The following is a 22,042-nucleotide window of genomic DNA, read 5'->3' on the forward strand; positions in this document are numbered from 1 at the left end:
GTAACCGTAGTTCATGGATGCCTGTGACGTCAGCAACAGTGATTTTACAATTCGTCGCACCTGTCACGTTGGTGAAACAGGGGCCAGGAGTTAAGTCAAAAGCTAGTAAACAGTAATCTCCTCCATAGTCCTCTCTAACTTTCAGGCAGTTTTATTAACTTCTTATGGTATCAATGTGGAGTATAAATAGTCTACTATACATATATCCCAAAAACATTAACGTTTACGTTTTTAAATACAGGATGACCTTAGCCATTGGACAAACCCTGAAATCCCACATAGGGTTACTTCTCAGAAATGCTCTAACGGTAATTTCTTTTTAATTAGAACAAAAGATAAAACATTAAATTATCAAACAAAAGTTAATTCCAATAATCGACAACAAAAAGAAACATACTGTATTAATCATTGGCAGTGCTTTTGACAATTTGTTTGAAAATGTGCGGCAATGATGACATTTGTCAAAAGTCAGAATCTTATTAATGTCATAAATAAAAAAGATAATCAAAACGGTCGAAGAAAGTTTTAATTAATTTAATTTAATTTAATAATTTAATAATTAATAATTAATCTTATTTAAAGCTGCAACACGACTGATTAATTGACATGATTGTTCTCCCAGAAGGAGGTTCGTGGGGTGTTAGACTTTGGTACGGTCGTATAGAGGGCGGTCTCGTGACTTCAGAAAATTCCGACTTTTGGCCTACCGCTTCCGGTCAGAAAAATGTTCGACGGCCCGGCCAAACGGTGGGAGGTAGGTGGGGGGTGCTCGACCAAATGTCATAGAGGGACCCTGGCAGTTTTTGACGCCGCCATTTTTTTTCAAAATGGCTGACTTTTTTTTTTATTTTTTTTCAAGTTTGTCCTAGCGCGCTGAAATTTTGGTCACGGAATCTCGGGATCCTCTAGATTTGTATGAGAAAAAAAATTTTCGAAAAAATCCAAGATGGCGGAAAAAATGGCCCCTTTTATTTTGTATGGCAACTTTTAAACGGTGCGAGATAGGTGGGGGGTGCTCGACCAAATGTCATAGAGGGCCCCGAGACAAAATAAACTGCATTTAAAAATTTTCAAACGGGCCGACTTTTTATTTTTTATTTTTTCAAGTTGGTCCGAGCGCGCTGAGATTTGGCATGGCGAGAGATAGAAGCCTCTAGATTCCTATGAAAAAAAAAATTTTGGAAAAAATCCAAGATGGCGGAAATAATGGTCATTTTAATTTTGTATGGCAACTTTTAAACGGTGCAAGGTAGGTGGGAGGTGCTCGACCAAATGTCATAGAGGGCCCCGAAACAAAGCAAACTGCATTTAAAAAAATTCAAAATGGCCGACTTTTTTTTTAAATTTTTCAAGTTGGTCCGAGTGCGCTGAGATTTGGCATGCGGCGAGCAAGGGGGCCCAGCATTACCATGTAAAAAAAATTTTTGGAAAAATCCAAAATGGCGGGCGACAAGGGCAAAATTCAAATTTCCAAGTAGGTTAAGCGAGCCCGAAGGGCGAGCTTCAGGCCGGGAGGCCGAAGGCCGACCCCGCGTAGGGCCGTCAGGCCCGGAGCTTCACCCCGAATATCCAAGCGTGCCCCACCCCCAGTAATTTTGGGCGAGGCCGAAGGCCGAGCTGCGGGAATGACGAACAAAGCAAAATCCTATACAAAAAGTGTGTTAAGCGAGCCCGAAGGGCGAGCTTCAGGCCGGGAGGCCGAAGGCCGACCCCGGCGGAGGGCCGAAGGCCCGGAGCCTCCACCCCGACTCCCAAAACGCGAGGCCGAAGGCCGAGCTGCGTGAATGCAGTTCCCCCAAACGTTCTACAAAGTCAACTGTCTTGATAAGCGAAGCCGGCGGGCCGAAGGCCCGACGGCGAAGCGTCGAGGCTCGCGAAGGCCGAAGGCCGAGCTCCGCGTAGGGCCGAAGGCCCGAAGCGTCACACGAGAGGGGGAAGTTGGCCTACGGCCTTCGGCCTTCGGCCCGCCGTTTCGCTTGTCTAAGACACTTTTCCTATTGGGTCGTGTTTAAGCTCCAACTTCCCGCTTAAGCCCCGAAGCAAAACCAACCCTCCCAACTGTTTTAATAAGCGAAGCGGCGGGCCGAAGGCCCGACGCTGAGCTTCGAAACCCAGCGAAGGACGAAGGCCGAGCTCCGCGTAGGGCCGAAGGCCCGGAGCGTCCCTTACGAGTTCCCAAGCACGCGAGGCCAGGCCGAGCTGCGGGAATGTAGTGCTTTCACGCGGATCTTTTCGTCCTAGCAAAAGTACAACTTTATTTATTTTTCCCTTTGGAAAACAAACTACTACTACTACTACAACAAAAACAACAGCACCAACAACAAACTACAAGAAGACCGCGGGGCCCTCGGGCCCCGCGCACAGGGCAAAATCTAGTCATACTATTTATTACCTCAGGAGCTACTAACACATACAGGTTGCTCCAAAGTAAAAAAATCGTAATTTGTTATGACACTTTGTATACTGGTTCTAAATACCATTGACGTGTAAAATTGTATTGATTTTATGAATAAATTATTGAATATTGAATATAAATACCCTAATGCATGGACACCCTGTATATCAACTTGAAAGAAAATGTTCAATATTTCTTTATAGTGCGACTCCTTAGCTCGATTTAGTATGGAGGTAGAGTCTGGCTAATAAAAGATGAACCTGCAAAAATGCGGTCCTGGTCTGACCCATCCTAAATCCTGTCCCATCCGGCAGAAAGCACGAAACTTGGCATGCAAACTTCAAACTTCAACATTTATTCAGCAAATAGGCCGCAAGGGCACTATTACACGCCGCTAAAGAAATTTTCACTTCAAAAAGTTTTGAGATGTAATGTGAAACCAAGTCGGTTATTTTAATCAGTGCCAGGGGGTGTTAAAACAGTATCAATAAGATATCTTTAATTTGTAATTTTTAGCGAGTTTTAGCGGTGGGCAAAGTAATCCGGTGATTTGGCATCCATACCAACATTGCCCACCACCAAAAACGGATTAGGGTTTTCACTTTCATCCAATTTACCCAACTTCGCATGTAAAATAAGGTTATGTTTGTACACTAAAGTAAGTTTATAAATATATACTGTATTTAATTTGTCTTATTATCCTTTACTTAGATGTTTTATCCCGTTAACTAATGAAAAACACAGCAAAAATCATATTTTTGGCCATTAAACTATTGTAACAGATTTTCTCAAAAGTGACAACCCTAGCCTTTGTAAAATGCTTAGGCGAGCCTTATATGGAAATGAGCAAAAACGGGTAGGCAACATTGCCCAGCAAATTTATTTAAAAGTTTTTACACTTATCGCTAAGTTATTAACAGGGAATGGTAGGATTGCCCAAAACCAGTGATCCTTAGACATCATCATCATACGAGCTGTATTTGAATACCAAATTGACGTGGGCAATGTTGGCGAAAACTCCGGATATCTTTGCCCACCCTCTAAAACGCAAAAAAATGGGTAAAAACACGATAAAAATATTTTTTCTTCAAATAAACTGATGCGTTTGATCACAATGGACGTGCTGAGCAAATAAAGTAATTACGATTTGTTTTTTTTTTGAGAAATTCGTGTTTTTTTTAAATGCGGGCAAAGTTGGTGATAATGACCGGTACCTACTCTTCGAAGGCCGCAAAAATATATGACATGCTCTTATGGTTCTACAAATAAGATCGTGTCAGATATTTTTGCGGCCTTCGTTGTGTGTTGTGTAACATAAATTGCAGGTGACTGTATATTAGGAATAATTATTTTATTTAGTTTCAACGAAAGTTTCAAGTTTAGTACGAAAATACTTCAGATATACAATATGCACAAAATGTAAACCTAATCGAAATAAAACATTGCTTTTTATAGTAAATTTTTTTAAAAAACATTCGATACATAGGTATACATAACAATAACCAGGCCACAGCGGTATTGGCCTGTAAGCTTTATCTCGGTCTCCAAAGCCGCAAAAACTCGCTAGTACTTCGTGCTGGTCTAGCCGTTATTTTTTCTTGAACATTTTCAGAGAACAGCACGTACACGCATTATACATATAGACGGAACGAACGGCATAATCATAATCATTTATTCGTCGCAATCCATGGTATTACAGATCTAGGTACAAGACTTTCAGGTATTACTTATACGAATTACATAACGCTTCCTGTTAATAGGCAATATTTTTAGATAAAAGTTCTATAATATATTACAAGATTACAATTGTCATCAAAATTAATTGACGTACAGAAGTCAAATACGTTTTTAAAATGACGTAAAATGAAAATTAATCCCAATCAGTAAAGGATGAGTCTTTAAACTTTTTTCATTTTAAGCGAGTTTTGATTTGAAGGAACATAATTCTTAAATTCGACTGTAATCGTATTGTTTTAAGATAGTTTACTGAGGTTTTCAACCATTATGACCCATAAATAACAGCAAATCAAATTTAAAGGAGACGCGAGCTGATATTTATGTACCCTATTTTTTGAAATACAATTTATCTACTGGTATACTTTCTCGTGTGCGTATATGATTTAATGTCAAATCAAGCTGTCATTTTTATTTGAAGAATTATACGTGTGCTCCGGTGCAGCCCCAGGGGGCATCTGACTTGAAGAAGAATTTTGAGTGATGTCGTCAATGTATGGAAATTGTTCGAAGGTTTACATTTGAGATTGAATTTCTGTGTTGTCTTTGTGAGTAAAAATATAAATCTTGAATTGTCTAGCTTTCAAAATCACACAATAATTGAATTACTGTCAAAGACAAAATTGTTTTGCTTCTTTCTCAAACGGAACTCCATATTTTGATATTTTGATACTTTTAGTGTCGATTTGTAGAGAATAACAGCAAATTAAAAATATAATGGCATGAAGAGTCGGCACACGGTTTCTTCGTGAACAAATTTACGTGTAATAATAATAATTATAATATTAGCTCTGTATCCCGGAAGGTTTCCGTTCCGAGCTGAGGATCCAGAATCACAGCGGGGAGCCATCCTGGTCTACTCTGGACCAACTGAGACTTCGGCGCTGTACCGCAGAGCCATCTACGACTGCGACGCCCGCGATGTAGAGCCTCAGGAAAGTGCCTCCTTTTAAGGACTTGTTTCTATATTTCTATCTCTGTGTCAGCTCAGTTTTACGGACTCACGACCCTAGCTAACTTCCTGTAATTATAAATAATATTAAATACCTTTTCTAAATTAAACTTTCATTTCTAACCTATCTATCTCTACCTACATGTGACCCTAAACGTCACATTGGCAGTCAACGCAGGGCAGCTTGTGGCGAGCTGTTGGGGATTAGCGACCTCACGTACCCGAGTGCTCCTGGAGAGTTCTGTTACCCGCAAGGAGGGTGGGTGGGACAGGATTCTCTGCCTCTGGCTTGCCTTAGCCGGCCGGCCAGAGTGGAGTCGTTAGAGCTATAAGCTCCAGGGGTGGAAGTGAAATATGCATAAGACGCGAGTTGGCACAGTGGCTGTTAACAGCCACTGGGTAGAAAGCGGCGCACACCTCTCGACACCCCTGAGCCGCTCACACCGGTGTTGCCCTTGAGCCATCCTAGATGTCGCTTTTTGTGGGGGCCCATCTTGTGAGGGCGAGTCACCGTCTGCCGGAAATAAAATTGCATACCGTTTTATTAGGCAGGCGTCCGGTTTTTTACCCCATAGCTCAGTTCTTAGTCCATCGCTTTCACCCAATAACCTAGTTCATTTTAGATTCCATCAACTCTCAATAGTCCTTACACCCTAGCGGGTGCTGCCTCTGCGTGCGTCCCATGACACGGGCAAGGGCAGCCTCCGCTCGGTGTACCCCTTACATTTCATTAAAGTGTCAAAAGGGCCTCTACGTGTTGGCTTCGGCTCCGCGCACGCCTCCCAAAGGTCCGGAACACCATTGTTCCGTGATGGGAAAGACATTATAATATAATATATATTATAGTGGTTTTCCGGGTCAAGGTCCGGGTCCGAGTCCGGGTCCGAGTCTGAGTCCGAGTCCGGGTCCGAATCCGTGTCCGAGTCCGTGTCCGGGTCCGAGTCCGAGTCCGGTTCCGAGTCCGGTTCCGAGTCCGGGTCCGAGTCCGAGTCCGGGTCCTAGTCCGAGTCCGTGTCCGAGTCCGAGTCCGGGTCCGAGTTCGATTCCAAGTCCGGGTCCGAGTCCGGGTCCGAACCGGATCCGGGTATAAGTCCGGTTCTGGGTCCGAGTCCGGGTCGCAGTCCAAGTCAAAATCGAAATTAGAAATCACCAAACGTGTACTATGCGTCGTTGAAGAGTTTTGTTCTGGTCATCATCAGCAGTTCCACTTCATCAAATGCGACAGTTTTTAATGTAAATGCTTGATTTTATGATGAAAATACAAAAAAAATCTATACTTATGCCTTTAATATTTGAGGAGTTCCCTCGATTCCTTATGGATCCCATCATTAGAACTCGAGCTTGACAAAAATGTGGCTTTAAAACTTGACTTGCTTAACAAACATAACGAAGAGGAAAAATCGCCAAACGTGAACTATGCGTGGTTGAAGAGTTCTGTTCTGGTCATCATCAGCAGTTCCACTTCATCAAATGCGCCAGTTTTTAATGAAAATCCTTGATTTTCTGATGAAAATACAAAAATGTCTATACGCATGCCTTTAAGATTTGAGGAGTTCCCTCGATTCCTCATGGATCCCATCATCAGAACTCGAGCTTGACAAAAATGTGGCTTAAAAACTTGACTTGCTTAACAAACATAACGAAGACGACAAATCGCCAAACGTGAACTATGCGTCGTTGAAGAGTTCCGTTCTGATCATCATCAGCAGTTGCACTTCATCAAATGTCACTTTTTTGAATGTGTATGCTTAATTTGATGATAAAAACCCAAAAATCACTATATGTATGCGTTTAAAATTTGAGGAGTTCCCTCGATTCCTCATGGATCCCATCATCAGAACTGGGTTTTGACAAAAACGGAACCAATCTGTATGCATATACATACAATCAAAAAACTAATTTTCAAAATCGGTCCAGGAATGACGGAGATATAGAGTAACAAACATAAAAAAAATAAAAAATAAAAAAAACCTACAACCGAATTGATAACCTCCTTCTTTGAGATTTGGAAGTCGGTTAACAAACTAATATTAGCCCAAAATCTAAAATAAATGAAGTACCGATCACATAAAAAGTAAAAAATTAAATTAAGTAAATAAAAACAGGAAGGTATCATAAAATGTTAATGAAGAGAAATTGTAAGAGATGGTATTATGCCAACCAACAACTGCAAAGTTTTTTAACATCGGTTTGTGGCAAATACTGTTTAGTTTATCTTTATTTTAAAACGAAAAATGTCAACTTGCATGTTTTCTCCACTGTACACAGAATAAGTAATGATGTTACTATATCTCATATGTTCAGAATATTACTTGAATAAACCTATTATCCTATATAAAATGTGTGTTTTTATATTTCTAAACCCAGTTTCTAAGTAGATTGCACATACATTATAGTCACATTAAAATTCCATTTTGCGAAATAAAGAATTCAACATTTAACTTTGCAAAAGTAGATAATTGTTATTAGAATATTTTCTAAAAGCAATAAAAATAGATTAGGTTAGATTCGAGCTACAATGACATTAGGTTGGGTTCAAGGTAAGGTTGCAGGGCCTCAACAAGGGAAAAAAAGGGGGAGGGACTGTTGGCCTGGCTAAGTGAGCCAGAACTCACCCACTACTCCCTACTACTGCCGTAAGCAGGTAATGAATTCCCAATGTATTAGGTATAGGTTTAATAAATTATAAATATATTTCATTAATAACATAATAATATACAAATATGTAAAAGCATAAAGTAATAAATAAGCCTACAGTAATCACGTATACCGGTCTCACGGATGCGGATGTTGCTTACATAATCTCGTCTGTCAAGGAGTTTCGGCAGGAAAGGCCTTGGCAGACTTAAAAATTTCCGAAATGAGGGTTCATACCTACCGACTGGAATTGGTTTCATGGAGGTATCAGATGGGTTAATGTAGGGTAACTGATGTACACCTTGCTAACATAATCTCGTCTGCCAAGGTGTTTCGGCAGGAAAAGCCTTGGCAGACTTATATATTCATGAAATGAGGGTTCATACCTACCGCCTGGAATTGGTTTCATGGCGGTATCAGATGGGTTAGTGTACGGTAACCGATGGTCATCTTGCTTATAATCTCGTCTGCCAAGGTGTTTCGGCAGGAAAAACCTTGGCAGACTTATATATTCCTAAAATGGGGGTTCATACCTACCGAATGGAATTGGTTTCATGGTGGTATCAGATGGGTTAGTGTAGGGTAACCGATGGCGACCTTGCTTACATAATCTCGTCTGCCATGGTGTTTCGGCAGGAAAAGCCTTGGCAGACTTATATATTCCTGACATGAGAGTTCATACCTACCGACTGGCATTGGTTTCATGGTGGTATCAGATGGGTTAATTAAGGGGTCCCGATGGTCACCTTTGAGAGCGTCTGCCAAGCACTTCCGGCAAAAAAAATAGTGGCAGACTTCGCTTTTCTGTGTCTACATGTAAATTTCTAACTGCTGCCATAACTACTATCTCGGTATCAGATGGGTTAAATCAGCCCCTTTTTTCGCACCGGAAGTGGCCTTCTTTTTCGTACTTTCGGCAAGTTCCGCCGTGGCAGACTATCGAATTCGGACTTAGCATAACTTTTCTGGGAAACCATTGTGCATTTCATCGTGGTATCAAGTCGGTTAGAAATTTTGCGGCCGGCTCTTCTACTATTGGGTTTAAAGTTTGAATCATTAATTTATACTAATTAATTTAATTATAACATTTTAATCATTAGTCTAGAATTTAAATTGTATAGTTTGTCACAGGACTGTCTCATTTCAATCATAGACAGAGAGAATCATACTATCTTTGTCTTACTTTAGTACTAGCACCCAAAAGAAAAGGATGAGTATAGTTTTCCTGGTTCTTACTGATGTACAAATTGTTTTGACTTACAATATATCGGTGTTGTCTGTGAGTGCAACCCTCGTGTGGCAAGAACGATTTAAGTCTATACTGTTTATGGTTCTCAGCTTGCGCTATTAAAAAAAAGAATATAAATTTGTTTATGGTGCGGCTGGAAGGATGGCGGGTTTGTTGCAGTTACATTACAACATTTTTGATTGCATTTTTCATTAGCTTCCGGGACAAAGTGAGCATCAATTAATGTTTTAAATTACTTCTAATACGATTTCATAATGTTAGTGTAAAATACCCCATTTCTACCACATACATTGTGGAGAAAATGCGGTGGTAATGGAATCGTTTGAAGACTCAAATTGCCGTTCTATGAGTGATAGTTTTTCTTTGTATGAGCGTTACATGAGAAGTTTCAACGTAGTGGACACTTTCCGTGAACAAATCGAACCCGATCCAGTTTCATTATTAAGTAACTGTGACTACGGAAACCCAAGTATTGGAGGTAACATAGACTTGTCAGCTGCTGTCCAAAAGAATATTAAAGAGGATAGTAAACATTATGAAACCGCCCAAGTGGACTGTGTTTCTTTGGGTCTGAACGAAAATACTGCAGAGAAGGGTAGTTTGATAGCAGATATTAGTAAAATTGGCTCTCCTTGCACATCGCTAGCGCATTCGTTGAATGAAAGCTCTTCCCTTACGGTGGACCACAACCTCACGGACAAATCTGACCCGGCCGACGTCCCCGTATCTTCGGATGAATCTAAATCCAGCTGTTTTAAACAGCAAATTTTTATAACCTCTACTATGGAAAACAGTAATAATGCAGTCGACATGCTTCGTGACGTAAGACATTCCGAAAGCGTCTTCAAATTGCCGATCAGCGAATTGTCATTTAACGGCACCATAAAACATGTGCAGAAGCTGAAGCCTATTGTTGACCCTATAACTGCTCTGACTGCTAATGCTGGGCTTGTTTTAGATGACAAATCTCAAGAATCAGATAGTTCTAATATAAGTGAGAATATTAGCATTGCTTTTGAAGAGAAGAGCTGCCACACGCCTTCTGCTAGTGACATATCAGATGAAAGGAGTACTAAAGGTACTGAGAGTACTGGAGATTCACAATATGAGGATTTCTCCAGAAAAGAGAGTCTATTTCCGAGGCCGGAAGATAAAAGTATAAAATGGAGTAATGACCAAAGTTACTCGTCTTTAGAAGCCTCGTTTGATAGTGGTGTGCGCTCCCCGGATATGTTCTGTTCAGATGATGAGGATGCTAAAGCGAATACAGCACCTGAACCATTTTGGAGCTTTTTGAAGAACCATGAACAGCATGATAAGAAGAAGGTTAAGAAAATGGAGGTGAGGATTTTGAGTATTTTGTTTACATGTGCAGTCCCCATCAGATTAATCTGAGCGGCCAAGTTGTTCACAAATATCTGAACACGCCCCTATTGTTAAGGCGTTAGACAGTGTGTTCAGATATTTTGAGCATGTTGGCCGCTTTAATATATCTGATGGTGACTACATTTTAATTAGTTGGAGATAAAAATAACTGTAATTTTTCTTGAAGAAGTTTTGAGTTTTGGTGTTCATTAAATTAAGAGTTTAATAATAATCATTAAGTTTAGTTCTTTAGGCTATTGTCTCCTCATTCAGTAGAGGATTTTTACATATCAATCCCAAAATAACACTACTTACTTACTCTGTTGGCTCAGCAACCCAAAATGAGACAAACTTGGCCTCAGACACAAGACAGCGCCACTTTTCTCAATAAAAAAATAAAATAATACAAGCAATTTTTACTTTCTAAACAGGAAAAGCTCCAAGGAATTCTACCACCACCATCAGTCACAACTCTACGCGCAGATGTCACTGAGATGCTAAGAAAATACTACTGTAACTTGCCAGCATTTAACAATGAGGTTAAAGTAGACCCTGAACCCATTATCCCTGTTACTCCTACTAAGCGAGTATCCTTTGTAGAAATACCGACAGTATCAATAGAGGAAACTGCAATGTCTTCTAGACAAGAGGAGAAGCCTGTATATGAATTAGACACTAGTGCGAATGATAAGAGTATTGTGCTTGAGATGTGCAGCGAAGCGGAGGCTAAGGAAACAGCATGGCCTGATTTGCTGAAGTGCAGGCATTATGATGTGCAGTAAGTATTGTTTTATATCGGTATAGCTATGATGGTGGTAAATACTACCATGTGAATACCTATATTGAGTCAAGTGAATCCAATTTTTTCAAGCAAATAATTAACATATAAATTATATCTATGGCAATAATAGTTAACTAGACATTTCTACTATAAAGTACCCTAATATTCTTGCTAATTAGATTTATTTTGGTTAATTTCAATGAGGGGAGATATTATTGACATGCTGAATGACGGCATTGATAAAATGTGATCAATGATCACAAATAAAATAGGTTTTGTTATTATTTATTATATTTCACTATCACACCATAATTTGGTTAACATTAATCACCTAATTAATTAGGCTTGGTTACCATTATCTTGAATTTTATGTCAAAGTCAAATACAGATAAGCAGTTCTTATTAGGATATTTTCATTATACGTCTTAAATAGGTCTCACAATACACAACTTTAATCTTTGTTATCATTGCTGACCTATATTTATTAGTTTTGTGTTTATGCAACATTTTATTGCCACTTAAGACATAATAAATCAAATGAAATAGATTGGCTATACACAGAAAACTTGTTCAGATGTTGAAGAAATTATCTAAAAAATTTTTTTTCTAATAGGGGACAAGGTTATGATATGAGCAGTCTATGATCTGTTGCCATCAAAAAAATTTAAGCATTATAAATAACTTAGAAATAACTAGCGACCCGCCCCGGCTTCGCACGTGTAGTCAACCAATTTACACAAAACCTTAACAATTACATATACACCTAAACCTTCCTCAAGAATCACTCTATTCATATGTGAAAACTGCATAAAAATCCGTTCAGTAGTTTTCGAGTGTATCGCGAACATACATAGAGACATACACACAGACGCGGCGGGGGACTTTGTTTTATAATATGTATTGATGTCAAACCAATTCTTACTTCCTAGCATTCTCAGAAAAATCTAAAGAGTAACTTTCATAAGCCTTCCTTTGCCTAAATTTACTTTCATTTATATTTGATCTTAGGCTAGACATTTTTATTAAAATGATTATAAGGAATTCGAAGGCAAATAAATAAATAAAAGCACTATAAAATACTTCCTTCTGCATCCAACCCTTGATCCAGCCATTATTATTGTTAATTTGTTTCAGTTACAATGTGACAAACTACTCCGAGAGGATGGAAATGCTGGCGTTGCGCTACGGTGAGAGATATGTTGGTGCAGAGACCGAAACCAGTGTCAACGTCTACTCCGGAGGAAACCAGTCGCCTAGTAGTGCACATAAGAGGAAGGCACTTCGCCTCAAGTAAGCATATCTTACACATCAAATGAAATGACTTTATAAAAGTAAAACACTTAGCTGTAATATGAAACTTCTTACTTATTTATGCTTATGGCTGTATTATTTTGACTTGAATCAGTACCGTCTGATGTCCATTCCACCACTTTCCACCAATCTTGCATCATTGTTGCTTCTTACCTCGCGTTATTCCTACGTGCTACGTCTCTACAGATTTGCATTTACTTGCTCTTAATGTGAAGAGTTACAATTAAATACGAATTAATTTTTTCAGGATGGCACAAGCAAAGTCACCTGGTAGACGCTTATCACATTTGGCGCGCCGACGGCAAGCATTTTGCAGTGCTGCTACAATCAATGAAAAGGCCCAAGCAGGCACTGCTAAAATGGTCCTCATTGATAAAAAGTAAGTAGAATAGACATACAAAAATAACCCTTGTATTTTTCTCTGATCAAGTATCTAACACAAACAATTTGAAGTTATTTCCCACACAGGAAGCTCATCAACTCTGCTGAAAGAAAAAGTCCCCGCCATAGACGCACACCGGGTAAGAAAACGCCCAGCCGCAAGACCCCAGGCAAAAAGACTCCCGCCAAAACCCCAAAGACCAGAAGCGGAGGCTCTAGCCGCAAGAAGATAATGAGAAGACTACTTATGGATTCTGACAGTATGACAAGATCACAGCCGCGTGAGACTCTAAAAAGAGCTTTATTTGTCAGTCCGGAGAATAGAAAGTCGATACCAAGCACCGCTAGCACATCAGTGCCTCTTCAAGCTATGAAGTCCAAGAGAGCTCTGTTCTCTTCCCCCGACAGGAGTGCTGAAACAAAAAGCGCTGATGGAACTCAGAGTGATCATTTCTTAAAGCGTAAACTGGATGCGTTAGATGATCAACCGGAAAGCAGTAGAAATAAGATCGCGAAGAGTCTGTCGTTCGGTGGGGATACGATCGGGAGCATGCCTCCGCATATCATGAATAGGCGGGCGTCTGAAGTGTTTACTAGAAGGAATTCTGTGGAGTTAAATGAAACTCACAAGAAGGTGACTAAATTTTTTACACAATTTAGATTTTAGTTAGTTTCCTAGACTAGTATGATGATTTCTACACGTTAATTCTCTCTGGATAAGAACTGTGCACGGATCTGAATAAAATACTAGCTGTGCCTGCGTGATTCAATCGGTCTCATTTTTTCCTTAGTAGTGAACCTGTCAGATCCATGAAAAATCAACCTAATTTACCAGATATAGTGTTTTTTTTTCTTCTTCTCTAAAGTGAATTTCACCTGACACTGACTCTTCTGTCAACTCTGATCATCCTCTGCAAAAATATGCTCAGCCAGCTTAGCCAAGATGACAATCGCTATCGTACGACAACGAAACGCTTTGTGTCTCTATCACTCTTCCATATTAGTGCGACAGTGACAGTTGCGTTTCGATCGCTACGAAGCGTAAGCGATTGGCATGTTGGGAACGCGGCCTGATCCAGATATAACGTCGTTAGTATGGTGAAAATCGTGTCGTGTATTTGCTCAATCACAGAACTTACGAACGAAGTGCTTCGCAGTTATAGCCTAACAAATCGGTATAAATATTTCAGAAACTCCTATGGGCGGTGTCAGAGGCGCTCCGCGTGCACGGGTGGCGCATGTCCTCCGCCGGCTTCCGCGAGAAAGCTGAAGCCCTAGCGAGGCTCACTCGTCGGCTGTTGACGCTGCCGCCTCACGCCGCCAAGTTTGCTTCGCCCAAGCTGTCCACCTCGGAAACTATGCTCAAGTGAGTATTTAAATAAATTTGACTATACAGCCAGATGTAGATGTAGATGTAGTGTAGGGACGCCCGGCCGGAAGCAGGCGGGCTGTCGATCGCTTGTCGCGTTCATTCAGCCCGGTTCCCTGGAGTTGGAGCTGCAGGTTACTGTCCCGGCGGCATTCCCACACTATTCTCCTCAAATCTTCTTGTTTTCCTGCAGAACAGAAGGACATCTTTGAGTTCGACGTCCTTTAGTTCGTTTTCTTCTAGTGTGTCTCTACCGAATGTATTATATCGCGGTGCCGCGTACATAGTACATTCTGCTAGTAAGTGTAAGCTGGTCTCCTCCTTTCCACAATGTGGACAGGAGGCGTCTCTACTGATTTCCATTATCTTAAGGTGTCTGTTGAGAGTATTGTGACCTGTAATGATACCTGTCAGTAGTCTCAGACTGCTCTTACCTAGTTTCAAAAGATACCTGGTTCTCCTGTGGTCTATACCTTTGATCATCATCTTCGACTGTCTGCATCCAGTCTCTTCTTCCCATTCTCTCTGTGCTTCCATCTCTTTTACCTTCTCTATGACTCCCTTCGTGACATCAGCTGACATAGGCAGAGCCGGTTCCGGACCTATGTATTCCGTCTCCGCCCCTATCCTCGCCAGCTCGTCTGCTTTCTCGTTTCCCGTTACTTTCTGGTGTCCTGGTACCCATGCCACCGTGACACTTCTTTGCTTGCCTATCAAGTTGAGCTCCTCTCGGCATTCTCTCACGAGCGAGGAGGTAACTGATATTTTCTTTAGTGCCTTTAGTGCTGCCTGGCTGTCTGTATATATTACAACAGCTCCCTCTTGTTTTGCGCTCTTTTTGATTATGCTTGCGCAGCGTGTTATAGCACATACCTCGGCTTGGAACACGCTAGCATATCTGCCCAGTGGTACTGATACTTTCTCTCCCAGTTTGGGGATCACTATGCCCGCTCCTGCTAATTTCGTCGAGCTTCTTCTTGAGCCATCCGTAAAGCAGATGGTCGTCGGGTGTCCGACTTCCACCTTCCAGTTGTCTCTTTCTCCTATGTGTATTCTATATTTCTTGTCAAAAATCTCCTGCCTCTTTATAAGGTCATTACTAGCCATCAACATTTCAAGTTTTGATTGTGCCTCTCTTTGTATCAGCGCGTGTCTCTTGTCCACGCAGCTTCCTCTCCATTCCTTGCATGCTTTCATTCTATACCACTGTTCTGTGGCTCTTTTCTCCACCTCAATCCAGAGTGGCTTCAAGCCTAGCATTACCTCCATTGCGTGTGTCGGGGTCGTTCTCATAGCCCCCATCATCATGAGGCACGCTAATCTCTGGACTTTGGTTAGTTCTCTTTGGTTTTCTTTAATATGTGCTCTATGCCACCATGTCACTGCTCCATATAGCACCCTGGGTAGTATTATCGCCTTGTAGATCCAGTGGATCATTCCTGGCTTCAGTCCCCAGTTCTTTCCTACTGTCCTTTTGCATTGGAACAGTGTTCTTATAGCTTTAGCCGTCTGCTCCTTGATGTGAGTTTTGTACCTGAGTTTACTGTCTAAAGTAACGCCCAGATATTTCAATTCCTCCACCATGTCTAGTTCTATTCCTTGTATCTTTATGGGTTTCATCTCCTTTATTCTTCTATTAGTGAATAGCACTAGTTTCGTTTTCGATGGATTGAGATCCAACCCTCTCTCTCTGCACCACCTCAGTACCTGTCTGAGACCTCTTATCATTATATCTCTTATCACGGTGAGAACCATTCCTCTCACTAGCAGCACTCCATCATCAGAGTAAGCCTGCATGTACATGCCTCCTCTGTTGAGCTCTTTTACCATTGAGTCCAGAAGTAGGCACCACATCAGAGGGGACAGGCATCCCCCTTGTGGGAACCCTCTTCTTGGACTAATCGTCTTTGTTACTCCTCCCAGCTCCGCCGTAATGGATCTACCTTTTAGCATTCTCCCTATCCATTGCGCTATTGTCGGTCGGATGCCCTCTCTCTTCAGACTTTCTTCTACGGCCTCGAAGGTTGCTTTGTCAAAAGCCCCCTCAACGTCAAAGAAGCAGCCTAGTGCGTACTGTTTCGTTTCTAGTGCCCTTTCCACCCTTAAAGTTAGGTTGTGTAGGGCTGTCTCCGTTGACTTTCCTGCCATGTATGCATGTTGATTCCCATGTAGCGGGTCTCCACTGCTTTCCACATTTTCTCTTATATGTTTGTCTATCACTTTCTCTAAAGTCTTTAGTACGAACGACGACAGACTTATGCTTCTGAATGACTTCGCTTCTTGGTATGATTTCTTACCCGGTTTCGGTAGGAAAACCGCCCTCACCTCTCTCCACACCCTTGGAATGTATTTTAGTGCAATACTTGCCCTGTATAATTCCACTAAGTCCTCTTTTATGTATCTATATCCTTTCTGCAGTAGTGCCGGCAGGACTCCGTCAGGGCCCGCAGCCTTGAAGGGCGCAAAGGAGCAGATCGCCCATTCTACCCTCTCCTCCTCCACCACCTCCAATGCCGCTGCCCAGTCTGACTCCTCCTGACCTTCCTGCTCCTCCATTTCTGTCATCTCTTTGCAGTCCGGAAAGTGTGATTTCAGCATGACGCTTAATATCTCCTCTGGTTCCGTAACTAAGTCTCCATTTACTCTCAGACTACCCAGTTGGCACGATCGATCCCCTGCCAGCAGTTTCACTACTCGTGCCCCTTCTGAATAGCTGTTTAAATCTCCCGTGAACCTCCTCCAGCCCTCTAGTCTAGCTTTCTCTCTTAGTCTGGTGTACTTATTCCTGACCTCTCTGTACGTGTCCCAGCTCTGAGAGTCGTCCCTCTTTGTCGCCACTCTCATTGCCCTTCGCACTTTCTTCCTTACCTTTTGTAGTTCTCTGTTCCACCATGGCTGCCCTTTGCCTGTTTGTATCAGCTTCTCCGGGCAGGCCTTGTGGTATGCTCCTACTATGATCTCTTTCAGTCTGCGAGCCCCATTTTCTAGGTCATTCACATTCTCATACCTGACTCCCGAGACAGCCAATTCCCTTAGCTCCTCTTCGTACTTCGTCCAGTCGGTTTTACGTGGATTTCTTACCTTCATCTTCTCTACGCGACTATCGATGCTGTAGAGTAATCTGCGGTGGTCAGACATGCTGTCCTCCACATCCACCCTCCAGCCCTTTACCTTGTCGCTCACCTCTTTCGTTGCCATGGTAATGTCAAGCACTTCTTTCCTGGCTCTCGTTACAAACGTTGGTGTATTACCTATGTTCATAATTTCTAGGTCATTGCTAATTATGAATTCTATCAATGATTCGCCCCTTTCGTTGGTGTCGGTGCTACCCCACACCTCGTTGTGTGCGTTAGCATCGCAACCAACAATCAGTGGAATCCCCTTACCTCTGTACCACAGTACCGTTTCTTCTAGTTCCTTCGTGGGTGCCACTCCATCGCCCGGCAAATAGCAGGACGCTAGCGCCACCTTGTATCTCTTGCCATCTTCTTTCATGAAGTAGGTCTCCACCACAACAAGGTCTCTGTAACATAGGTCATGACACAACCCATGTTTCTTATTTTGTTGCTCACATAAATGCATGCTCTAGGAGGCAGCTCACCATTCCCTTCGTAGTAGAGAGCTCCCCCAAGATGTCCCAGGCCTGCCACCCGATTTTTCCATGCATAAGGTTCTTGCAGCAGTGCTATGTCAACTTCGGCCCTCCTAACATATTGTCCCAGCTCGGACATCGCATCCTTGCAATGTTGGAGGTTTACTTGGCATATGTTCGTGTGTGTGTTGGTGTGTGTGTGTTTGTGTAGTGTTCCCTGTGTGTCTCCCTTTCTTTTCATCTCTTGTGTGTAGTGTTGTTGTCCCCAAGCTGCTACTCGGAGAGTTCACTGCCGGCGACATCCATACTCCCCTCTCCTCCCGTATGGACATCGACGGGTTCAGCACTCTCCTGCTTCAGCTCGGGTGCTTCTGCTGGTCCTTCTTGTTTGGATTCTGAGGGTTGTGGATTTGGATTCGCCCTCAGAATCCGGACTCGTACGCTGGTGGCCGAGAAGTCCAGAATCTTGGTCTTCTCTTGCCCCCAGCTCTCCTCGACTCCGTCTGGAACCATATAGGTCAGTCGGGTTCCTAGCTCTAGAGCCTCCCTACCTACTGCCTTCCAGTGCAGAATTTTGAGTTCCGGTCGATCGGGATTCTGAGCGTAAAGGAACTCCTTTACGTACTCAGTGTCCGTGTCGCCCGGAACCCAAACCTGCACCCTGGTCTGCTCCAGCTTACGCACGATGATTTTGTGGCCATCCAACTCTCCGAAGTCCTGACTTAGCAGCCATTCCCTCGACTCCGTCGTTTTTGGTGTCACAAGGAAGAATCCTTCTGACACCAACCCCGACGTAGCGAATCTTGGCGCTACTAAGCCAGGCTCCCCCCTGACTACCTTCAGGACGACCACCTCAATCAGCTGCGTAAGCCTCTTTCTGATGAGTCTCGCCAGAGTCCGTCCTCTCGGCACACAGCCACTGCGAGACCCCGATTCGCCTTAGCGACGTTCCGTGGTCCCTCCGCGGCCGCCTTGCCTTGGTTCGGGCGCTTCGCTGGAGGACGCTCCGAGCGACCCTCATCAGTACTCTGTCTTTTTATCTTTAAGCCGCGTCTGCTCGGGCCGGGCTTGGCCTCCCCTTTGGTAAATACCTCGGGAATGCCACTCCCTTCCCCAGCAGTCGCAGCCCTCCTCCTAAGCAGCTTGGCTTTCTTTTTCTGAGCCTTCGACTCATACTTGTGGAACTGCTCATGCTCCATCGGTGTGGCCTCCCTAATGGTTTCCCCCTTCGATGGTGATTTGAGCAGTGCATCCTCTTCGTTCAAAGTCAGGCCACCCAGTTGTAAGACATCTGGAGTGCCCTGCCTTGCTTCTCTCTGTGTTCCTCCACTCTCCTCGTCGGAGCTCAGAGTCCCACCTTCTTCAACGATCGGGGGTCTATCAGCTGGCTTCCCGCCCTCCCGCTCTTTCGAGACGGTCGGGGGTCCCTCAGCTGGTTTCCCGCCCTCACGCACTTCTACCCTTACGGGTCTCTTCTCCGCTTGCGCGGTGTTGGTTTTGGGTTTTTGTTTTTTTAATCTAGAATCCATACACTATTTAAATTTGTGGGAAAAACTAAAATTAGGGTGGTCGGCAGTGCTCCCTTGCCTATACCCAGCAACATTTACTCCTACGCAGTGACGCCACTCTCCTACGCATAGTCGTTAGCGACAGCGATTATGCTGAGTGAGCTCGCAAGCATGAAAGAGCAGCTCCTGTGTTGCTTCATTGTGATGGGAATGTGCACGTTGGTTTACCCCAAGGAAGTCGCTCATGACCTCCCGGGGCGAACACTTGTGCACATGTTTCCCACCACTCCAGCTTCCGGTTCAGAGCAGAGGCGGTTCACCCCAAGGGCATCTCTCCGCGACACCCCGGGGTTCCTCGACAACTGCCCCTCCCCTTCCACTAGACACATCACAGGCCCTGCTCCCCCTCCCCTCTTCCGCTTGCGAGCCCAATCAGCACCAACCCCCCGCTGCCCACAGCCGGCTGTGAGGGCCCTCGGCACGTCCTCCCACCTTGACCCTGGGGGTTTTGGGGCGTGTTGCCATGATGGGGTTTCCCCCAAGATAACAACACGACCAGTGCACTCCTCATTTACCCGGGCTTGTGACCGGCTCCTTTTGGACCACGTATGATCCGCAAGGAGGCTGAGTTACTATACAGCCAGAAAAGAGGCTCTATATTCTGATGCCTAGAAGACCTACTAAAGCTCTTTAAGATTGTATCCTTTGGAGTTATCTATGCCAGTGGCAACGCTACAAAAATATTCGTAGCAAGTTGGACGTACGTTCCTTTTTTTCATGAGGTGTAGTAAAAATGCTCAACCAAAAAATAAAATTACTAAAATTAGGCAAGCGGGTGGGAATAGAGCTTTATGGCCCGTAAAGGAATTATGGGCGACCCGATACCGTACATTTTTAGTTTTTTTTTATACGCCACAGACGGCAATTGAGGTCAACGCAAAATCGTGACAACGACGCCAAAGACGGTATTTGACGTCGATCGTTTTTTGATGAAAATCTATTGAAAAACACCCCACTTTTAGGTTGGCATTATTTATTTACAAAACTAAATTTCACCCCCGTGGCGTCAGTGGCACGGCAGATGGATGCGCTCTGTTTGGCAAAAGGTTAAATTGGATGGTTTATTTTTATTGAATGCATTATTTATCAGTTGTATTGGTTAACCCCAATTTAATTAAGTAAATAAAAGATAAGACTACTTTCTAACCGTTATCACGCAGGTTACCTTCTGAACTCAACTTTATACATTTTATTAATTAAAACTTATAATTCTTTCAGACTCGCTCGGCAATACGTGTTCGCGATCATCCAAGGCCGCAGCATCGAGGACTGTTTCCAAGAAGAGCAAATGAAGCTGACCAACGACAGTAACAGTAAGCTCTCCGGCTACATATCAGCCAACGCCTACCAACAGTTCAAGGCAAGACAGGCCGCACCTAGTACACTAACATCACAAATTAAAGAGAACTGCAACGGCTCCTTCAAACAGGACCAACCGCGGAGCGGCTCCAAAAACGTCCTCCAAGACAAACTTATCAATGTAGACTCTAGCTCTAACAGCAGCAGTGGATTTAGCATGCTGGACAAGTCAGGCCTCTACAAATCAAATTCGATGCCTTCATTCGAAGAGGCGGCTAAAATGAGAGCCCGCAGGCAAATTAGTTTTGACAATCTCGATTTTCCTAAAAGGTGATGTGTTTGTAAAGTTTAATTGTTAAGATACTGACTGATTTTGATAATGTTTGCGTTTGAGATATTATTTTAACGGTTTAAGTAGGCAATGACACAGAATATCTGGTTTATGAAATGACTTTGCTTATATGTGTTAGCGTCACTAGATGATTGAGCGTATTGAAGTTATTAGTTCTAATTACCTCGCTGGATACCTAAAGCCGGTCAAACAAGTTTGTCAGTAGAAAAAAAGCGCGACATTCGAATTTTCTATGGGAGGATAAGATTGTTGAGTAAAGAGAATAATAATTTTTAAAATTTACTGTCATTGTCACGTTTATCTGAGATATTAATGATTTAAAATAATGCATAGGTGTACAGCGAGGGCTAATTAAATGTATTAGTATGAATTGAATGTGCAACTTAGAAACCGCTTTTGCTTGGTGACAATTGTAGACCAGATGCAATTAATTAATATATTATTGATAAAATATGGCATATCGTGTCGCCATTTTCCTCAGGTTCTGTAAGCAATTTTTAACATTTCACTGTCATTGTCATTTATTCGTGAGAGTGACTAACACGTACATTTTATAGTTTACGCGAATAATTGTCTATTTGCGTGAGTATATAATCATACCTTACAGTCGAGTCGCCGTCAGATATATCAGAGCGGGCAAGGTGCTCACAAATATCTGATCACGCCTCTATTGGGGGCATTGGGGCACATTTCGACGATGCGAGAACTCGCACATGTGAGTTATATTACATTACGGTTTTTGATCGGTCGGTTGAATTGGACGTAACCAACAGTCCGCAATGTAACTAAAATCGCATGCGAGTTCGCGTCCCGTCTAAATCAGCCCTTATAAAGGCACTAGAGTGCGTGTTCATATATTTTTTAGCACCTCGGCTGCTCCGATTTATTTGATGGCCACTGTACAAGCAAGGTGCTCTGCACCTTTTATTTGGATTTACAGTAATTATATAATACACCCAAATAAGGAATTAATAAAAAAGTAGGAATTATTAAGAGCCAACGGGAGTGGTCATTTCTCCATACAAACGTACTCCTCGTTTTCCTCCGTGGTTTTTGA

At 42.7% G+C, this 22,042-nt stretch overlaps 2 protein-coding genes across 2 annotated transcripts; one reads left to right on the forward strand and one right to left on the reverse strand.

Moving 5' to 3' along the window:
• The first annotated feature begins 9,098 nt into the window (after positions 1-9,098).
• Positions 9,099-21,208, forward strand: LOC134798306 (uncharacterized). Its single transcript, XM_063770705.1, has 7 exons — positions 9,099-10,308; positions 10,764-11,110; positions 12,248-12,403; positions 12,672-12,803; positions 12,878-13,439; positions 13,996-14,171; positions 20,553-21,208. The coding sequence occupies exons 1-7, from the start codon at positions 9,280-9,282 to the stop codon at positions 20,965-20,967; spliced, it is 2,817 nt and encodes a 938-aa protein (XP_063626775.1). The 5' UTR covers positions 9,099-9,279; the 3' UTR covers positions 20,968-21,208.
• LOC134798017 (uncharacterized) lies at positions 17,561-19,295 on the reverse strand. Its single transcript, XM_063770351.1, has 3 exons — positions 18,743-19,295; positions 17,776-18,668; positions 17,561-17,697 (listed from the first exon to the last, which is right to left on the reverse strand). The coding sequence occupies exons 1-2, from the start codon at positions 19,293-19,295 to the stop codon at positions 18,040-18,042; spliced, it is 1,182 nt and encodes a 393-aa protein (XP_063626421.1). The 3' UTR covers positions 17,561-17,697; positions 17,776-18,039.
• Positions 21,209-22,042: the final 834 nt, after the last annotated feature.

The sequence above is a fragment of the Cydia splendana genome, chromosome 16 (genome assembly GCF_910591565.1).
Source record: "Cydia splendana chromosome 16, ilCydSple1.2, whole genome shotgun sequence".
NCBI classification, from domain to species: domain Eukaryota; kingdom Metazoa; phylum Arthropoda; class Insecta; order Lepidoptera; family Tortricidae; genus Cydia; species Cydia splendana.

What these genes read in the sequence shown, in the direction of transcription:
- LOC134798306 (XM_063770705.1), top strand. Translation starts at nt 9,280, where the DNA reads ATGGAATCGTTTGAAGACTCAAATTGCCGTTCTATGAGTGATAGTTTT. An exon ending in TGCAGGCATTATGATGTGCA is followed by an intron (nt 11,111 to 12,247) that starts GTAAGTATTGTT and finishes AATTTGTTTCAG; the next exon opens with TTACAATGTGACAAACTACT. An exon ending in AGGAAGGCACTTCGCCTCAA is followed by an intron (nt 12,404 to 12,671) that starts GTAAGCATATCT and finishes TAATTTTTTCAG; the next exon opens with GATGGCACAAGCAAAGTCAC.
- LOC134798017 (XM_063770351.1), bottom strand. Translation starts at nt 19,295, where the DNA reads ATGGATTCTAGATTAAAAAAACAAAAACCCAAAACCAACACCGCGCAA. An exon ending in AGCGAAGCGCCCGAACCAAG is followed by an intron (nt 18,669 to 18,742) that starts GCAAGGCGGCCG and finishes GTGTGCCGAGAG; the next exon opens with GACGGACTCTGGCGAGACTC.